Source organism: Austrofundulus limnaeus, unplaced genomic scaffold (genome assembly GCF_001266775.1).
Source record: "Austrofundulus limnaeus strain Quisiro unplaced genomic scaffold, Austrofundulus_limnaeus-1.0 Scaffold37, whole genome shotgun sequence".
Lineage (NCBI taxonomy): Eukaryota > Metazoa > Chordata > Actinopteri > Cyprinodontiformes > Rivulidae > Austrofundulus > Austrofundulus limnaeus.
In genome coordinates, this window is record NW_013952439.1 from 283,516 (window position 1) to 291,260 (window position 7,745).

General features: G+C 39.8%; 1 protein-coding gene across 1 annotated transcript in view; it reads right to left on the bottom strand.

The window, feature by feature from the left end:
- Positions 1-7,745, bottom strand: part of abcg4a (ATP-binding cassette, sub-family G (WHITE), member 4a) — a 20,886-nt gene that overhangs the window by 10,049 nt on the left and 3,092 nt on the right. The window contains exon 2 of the mRNA XM_014006646.1: positions 6,307-6,541. Coding sequence (XP_013862100.1) covers positions 6,307-6,532 — 226 coding nt within the window. The 5' untranslated portion in view covers positions 6,533-6,541. The remainder of the gene's footprint in view (positions 1-6,306; positions 6,542-7,745) is intronic.

A 7,745-nucleotide genomic window follows, 5' to 3' on the forward strand; every position in this document is an offset into this window, starting at 1 on the left:
GTCATAAGGAGCCAAATTTAATAACAAAATAATAATAATAATAAACACCTGTGATGATCCATTTACAGAAAGGCTAACAACCAAACATTGTCCCACAGTCTTTATTTATTGGTGCTTTTGGTGAAGGTAAAAATTATGACCCATCCATTATTTTCCTTATCAGTACAAGAGTCTCGTGACCCTTTTTCTTTCTGACAGATGAGAATACATCATGTGGGACAGCAGCTGTAAATCCAACATGCTGTGGAGGTGTTGCATTGTGACATTTGTTTTATTACAGGCCTTTAATTCTTCAGAAATTTCAGCAGATTGTGTTTTTCTTTGGGAAAAGTAGAAGATATAAATAGATAAAATGCTGGCATCAGCCTAATCACCATTGTGACAGATGTAAACTGCTTTTTCTCTCTCTGCAGATAAAAATGGACTCAGGTTTTGTGACATGCTTTCAGTGTGCTTCTTGGAAAAAGCAGCACCAGATTTAGAGCTGACACAGATTCTGAAAGCATCCAGAAATGGAAACTTGTCACCCATGTCTCCTCTGTCAAAGACAGTGTCTGAGCAGACGCTTCTTCCTGACTTGAGCAGCATAATTAGAGGGTCTCAGCCACGGATTAAGAAGCCGGATGATGGCGCCCCCTCCTCTCTAAGCACAATTATTACATTAAGCGTCCTCCTCTCAGACAGACGATCTGCCTGCTGTAAGCAAAGCAGCCGTACCTCCTGGCATGTGATGCATACTGATGATCTAACCCTGTGAGTYGCACAAAAGCAGCAATCTTATCTGTGAAAGTCAGCGTGCACATTCCASTTTTGTCTCATGTGAGTCAGACAGGATGTAGCTCATCTCAAAGTCCACTCCTGATGCCACAAGGATGCTCATCTCTAACCACATCTGACAGAATTTGCTCAGTGATTCCAGCCTGGACTCTTGGGTAATTGCACAGAAATTGATGGCTAAATTAGTGGAGGTGTGAGAATGTTTCACAACGAAGCTAAGGCTAAAAAAGCCACGACCTGAGCCACCCAATCTGTGTCGGTTTCCATCACAGCGTTAACTGACCAGTTAATCAATCATGAGCTGGRTTAATTTGACTCTTCTGTCCCCCGAAATAATAGTGTAGATGGTCTGAAGTGTGTTTTGTTGGAAGGGTTGTGATTAGAGGTACACCAATAACAGTTTTCTGAGCCATTTTCCCACACCACTAGTACCCCTTCAGTCAAACTTAATGATGATTCGCACTGAAGAAACTGTCCAAGGTCCTGAAAGTGCTACAAAATTATCAGGACTTTGGTCAGTGAGAAGGACTGAAAGAACTGTCCAAGGTCCTGAAAGTGCTGGAATATTTCAAGACTTTAGACGTGTGATGGGTTGAAGGAACTGTCCAAGGTCCTGAAAGTGCTGGAATGTTTCAGGACTTTAGACAGTGTGAAGGACTGAAGGAACTGTCCAAGGTCCTGAAAGTGCNCAGTGTGAAGGACTGAAGGAACTGTCCAAGGTCCTGAAAGTGCTGGAATGTTTCAAGATTTTAGACGGTGTGATGGGTTGAAAGAACTGTCCAAGGTCCTGAATGTGCTGGAATGTTTCAGGACTTTAGACAGTGTGAATGACTGAAGGAACTGTCCAAGGTCCTGAAAGTGCTACAAAATTATCAGGACTTTGGTCAGTGTGAAGGACTGAAGGAACTGTCCAAGGTCCTGAAAGTGCTGRAATGTKTCAGRACTTTAGACAGTGTGAAGGACTGAAGGAACTGTCCAAGGTCCTGAATGTGCTGGAATGTTTCAGGACTTTAGACCAGTGGTTCCCAGCATTTTAGACTTGTGTACCCCCTGGGCCATTTTGTCATACCACTAGTACCCCTTCAGTCAAACGTAATGATGATTCTCCAAAACTATAATGTACTACAACTGATTATTAAATGAAAATTGTTTATTTAACCCCCTAGAATATTTAATTCTCAGGCATTTTATTTTTTCCAACTCAAATTAAACATAAATAATATAATGTTGTGTTGAAAGCGAATAAGTAATTAAATAAATAAACCAGGTAATGGCAGGTGCAGAAAACAGCAGCATCCAAAATACATCAGAAACTCACCCAAATGAGCAAATTCCGTGAGATTCCACGTTTATACTGGATTTTATTTCATGTAAATCCTGTGATTCTGTCTGCAATTTCCGCATTGTGCAAATCATAGGGCCCTACATATCTCAGTCCTATTTTTACTTATTCCTTTTTACACCTGGGAAATTTTTCCACGTAGCCCCTGTAATATGCTCATGTACCCCAAGGGGTACACGTACCTCTAGTTGGGAATCATACTGTAACTGGTAGGTTGCCGGTTCAATACCCCATTCCAGCTATCTCAATCAATGTATCCTTGGGCAAGACATTTTGCCTGCCTTGCCTAGTGATGGTGGTCAGAGGGTCCAGTGGTGCCAGTTCATGGCAGCCATACCTCTGTCAGTGTGCCCCAAGGCAGCTGTGGCTGTAGCTTACCACCATCAGGGTGTGAATGTGTGAATGTCTGAAGTGTAAAGCACTTCAAAGTCCACATGGACTTGATAAGGTGCTATCTAAGTTSAAGCCATTCATCATTTACCAACATAATCCAATTACAGACTCAAACCACCTAATTAAGGTTAAAAAAACTGTAAATTAGCACAAAGACATTCACTTATATGCACCACGTTGTTCATTATGCAGATGGTGTATCCAACCAAACTTAACTCAAGGTTGTAGGAGGACTGGACACAAGTTTGCAGAAAGACACAAAGAACTCAAAAAATAAAACTCACAAAATGTCTCACAAGCAGAAAACTCCRTAGAAACACAAGGAGGCAAGCATGAGGGAGACCAAACCAGCATAAAGAAACTACTTTGCTGTGCTGATAAGTGAACAGGAACAGACAATAAATAAAACGAGGCTAAGAAGGAATTAGAAATGCCTGAGCTGAACACAGAACAGGTGTGAATGGGCATGGTAAGCTGACTTAGTGGACTCATGGGAAAATACAAATAAYAGTGCTACACATAAAAATAAATGTAACTATAAAACATAAAGGACTATTTAGAAGAAAAAAACTGATTCTGACAAATTCATGATGTTAAACCTGACCTGTTTTATCTGTGCTAAGAATACACTTAATATTATAAGACTAATGAATGAATACGTCAGTATTGTAGTTGGACTAGTTTGTTTTATAAAAATAATGCATTTTAATACAACTCAAATATGATTTTTTTATATACATTATTTATCTTGTTAAAACCTGGCTAGCATCTTAAAAAGCAACAATGCAGCCAAAAATGATGAAATCAGGACAATCCCTTGGGTCACAGAGTCACAAGTTTAGATTATGTGTGCCGATGTGTTTCAAAGAGAAGTTGAGGAAGCAGAGGAAGCTAAGTACATGTGTTTTTTTGTTCGGCGAGCACTTTCTCTTTGCGAACAACAAACTCAGATCACCAGCAAAGGTGYAGAGAAGCAGCTCAGTAAATCACTGGGAGGCATGTGAACACTTCCTGCTTCTCCCTCCCTTTTCTCCTCACAGAGCTCAGCCAGAGTTTCTCCACTTCAAACCAGGACTTCAAAGTGGGAGCAAGAGCCAACAAATGTGACAAATACACATGYCTTCACTCAGTCCTTCTCCTGATAAGCTCCTTCTTGCTTGTCACAGACCTTGTAAGACACAGACGCTGCACGGCGGTAATTAAAAAGGCTCAACTGCACTGAAATACAAAAGACATCATTAGCTCATAGTTAGGCTRCTGCTTGTCCTTTAATTCCACTTTTCCTCTCTGTCAGTGTTAAAGTGACACGTAATTAAGCATATATGTCAAAGAAATCCTGTTTTTCTCAAAGCTGAACTTGAACTCATATTTGACTAATGAAAAGATGCAGGAAACAAGAAAGACAGTGTTAAMCTTTCTGTGATCACAACTTTGAACCAACAGTCACACAGCCAATTCCCGAAGCTGTTCAGGTGACCAGGAGGAGATCTTTGTGGACAAAAAGGTGTGGACACAMAAAGGTGAACAGGACATGGTGTAAAGCTTAACATGATGTCTGACTGAAGGTGAAGAAAAAGCTGAGGGACACTGAGAAAAAAAAACTGAAACACAAAATAAAAAAAATTCAAAACAACCTCAAACAGCTAAGACGCAGAACCAGCTCTGTTTTGTAGGAATCAAACTCTTAGCACATTGATTTCTTCCTTTTTCTGGTAGAGTGAGTGTAGAGGCACGATCAACTTTCACTGATCCTTTATTGGACAAAGGTTTGTCCAAATAAGAATCCATGGCTAAAATCCATGGTGCTGTCTGTGGTTCTGAAGCACAAGATTGAATCATCCCCCCCCCCCCTTCCTTTCTATCGGTTTTACCTCTAATTCTAGTATAGCTCCCCATAAAATACATATTTACTCCTGTATTCTTCACACAACAGTACAGAACTCTGCAGCTTTTATAATAAAATCAAAGAACAATAGATTTACAGTCACAATACTCCTGATGGAATTTTTTCATTGGTGCTGTAATGATTGCCCACTTATCCAAAACAAAGAAAGCGCCATTTTCATCTCTTCGCTGTGATTTTGAAAAAGGATTTGGTTTCTCCATAWTTCAAGAGCTCCAAGCTGAGTTTTTGATGTGAACTGGATTTATAAAATTTAGCTTTGTGGGATGTTTAAAATAGTTAATGTTCTCATAGTTTTCGGTTTTGGGGTTTTATTTTTCATGTTTCTTGATGTGTTTGGTTTCTGTGTTCACTTGGTTGTTTGCCTCCCTGTCTCTCCAGTCACCATCAGTCATTTATAGGGCTGTAATGATTCACTCATGCCTCGATTCAATAATCGATTTTAAGTTCAATATGATTATTTTCTTGTTTTTTTTTTCAACAAAATTAATTGTAGCCATTTTATAACCAAATGTTTCTTTTCTTTTACCATCAGCATTTTTGTCCTTGTGTCAAACTGTAACTGTCTGTTGCCTTAGAACTAGAATAAGAACAAATAAATAAAAATGTCATCACAAATCCCTTTGTGACCAAACGCTACCAAGCATCAAACTGAATTTGTCTTAAAGACACAACTTATACAATAACAATGTTATTGATACATTCATTTTTAGGAAGCAATTCACATTTTAAACAGTTATAACTGATTAAAAATTGACCGTCAATTAATTGTTGCATCCCGGGTCATTTCCTAAATCAGTTTCTTGCTCTTGCCATGCCCACTCTCACCTGCTTCCTGTTTCATTAAGCTCAGCTGCCTCCTCAGTCCATATAGTCAGTCAGTTCTCACTTCTTCCTCACYGCAGCATTATGAGCATTACTCATGCCAAGTCTGGTTCTACTTGTGTGCCTCCTGTATGTACTTTTGWACGTGTTTTTGGTTGTTTAGGTTATGTTTTTGTTCTTCGCGTGGGTCTGWATACCTGGGTCCACTCCTCTCCAAATGGCTAAAACTGTCAGTTTTGCAGATATTGAACTAATTTTTGACTTAATAATAGCTTCAAAACCCATATGTTGAGTGTGACATGTTGCATTATGGCATAACGTTGTGTATATTATTACAGCTAGCACTTTGTTATTTTTTTTAACTGGGTGATCAATTTAAAAAATGTTGACCAAGTTTAAACCCGAGGAACTCACTCACACATCATGAGCAAAACAAAATATATTCATCACACTGTTCTCTACTCTGGATATAAATACATATTTGTCAGGCTTTCATAATAAAAGAGTCCAAATAATAAAATCTATAATTTGTAATCTATACTTTCCTGGGAATCAAAATGTAAATAAAGGGTTTCTCTGAGGTCCTCTGCCCTCTCCTCACCCTGCTAAAGAGCASATAAATGTAACCGTTTGCAAAGGGTGGGTTATTTGACAAACTGACCAAAGGGTGGAGGTRAATCTTTACTAAGGGTGGTAGTTTCTCCATTGTTAAGGCATGAGCATTTCAGTCACGGGTCTGACTCATTCTGTCTGAGAAAAAAGAGATGTAAGCAGTGTGCCAACCTGCAAGCGTGAATTATTTACTATGTCTAAACTCTGCTGAGTGCAGCAAAGATGGCATGCAGACTGGCTGCTCGTGCGTGCTGGAGATCCGGGTTGGAATATATGTGTTGGAACAATGAAGCAAAGCCATAACAGCAAGCAGCCAGGGAGGGACATGTTTTTCCTGAATGTCACCAGGGCTTTWCAGCAAACTGAAATTTCTGTAGTGTAGATATTGATCGTCAAACGTGGCGTTTGCTCGCTCATCTATCAAGGCTACAATGTGAACAGAGCAGGTGGGTACCTCTTTTCTTCCACCAGGAGCCCTCCCGGATGGTGTACGAGAGCTCGTTGAACTCCAGGTCCACCGTAGAGCGGCGCGGGAGGTGGCAGAAGCGCTGAGCCTCTGTGATGTGGTTCTCCACCTTCTTAAGGTGGGTGAGGAGTGGGGCCTCCTGGGGCGCTCCCACTGGGAGTTTAGGCTCTTCCATTGGGATGCTGACCGAGCCCGTCTCTGCTCTCTCTGCCATGCTGAAAGGCTGCAAAGGAGGACAGCTGCATCAGTTCCAAAAGAAACCATTTTACACAATACAACCCCGATTCAAAACATGTACATTTTTTTTTATAAAAACAAAACGCAATGGTTTGCAAATATTATAAAGCCATTTTTTTATTCATGGTAGAACATAGTAATACCCACATAACAGACAGGTAGAGGTACAGGTAGCTAGATCTGGTGTCAGGTTGGCACTGTTAGCTGACGGCTGGCATGGCAAGTCATTTGTCAACTAAATGTGGGCCAGGTCTGGCAATAATGCCCCCCACCTCCACATCACTCCTTCATCCCCAAAACAAACGGTGGTAGCATCATATTGAGGGGTGTGTTTTTAATTAGCATGSACTGGGAGAGAGTTCAGAATTGAAGGAAAGTCGGATGGATCTAAACATGGAGTCATTTTTGAGGGAAACATATTTGAATCTTCCAGAGATTTGAGACTRGAACAAAGGTCCACGAGCGAAAAGGCAACAGTTTGATGGTTCAAGAAGAATTGGTTAARCTTCCTGGAATGGCTTTTAGTGCAGATTAGTTTATTTTAAAATCACCAACATTAAAATGAATATGATTGRTTTTCAAACATTTATTGAAGATTTAAGAAATAACTTCAATAAAAGGTGTCAAACTTAAGACTGATGATTGACGCTTCAAAAAAGCTGGATCAAGATGAAACAGAATCCAACTGAATCATTCACATCTAATGAAAAATCTCACTAATTAGCTTGAATTTATTTGAACTAAAGTACTGACATATATGACTAAGTGGATATTTACTCATAAGGGTGTGTGCCAGAGCTAGCTTTATTCTGGCTGCACACATTATTCTAAAATGTAGTCTTTARTCCACAGACTCCCTGCTTAAAGCACATGAGATTTTGGACTTTGGATCTGGTTTCAGTTCTGCAGCACATTTACAGTCCAGTCCTGCTGATTCATGTAAATTTCCTCCTCGACAAGGCGGCCTGTCTGAGGTATAAGACATGTTGTACTTTATGAGCCACAAGCTTGGCAACAATTTAAAATCTGAATGACATGCTGCTACACTGATATCATACATCAGGAAACCTTTTAAAAGGTACAATAAATAGCAGCACAATTTTATGACAGCAAAAAAAAAAAAAAAAAAACTACTTTCAGGGGAAAGTAAATGGGTAATAAACTGAAAAAATGTCCTCCAGCAGAAAAAA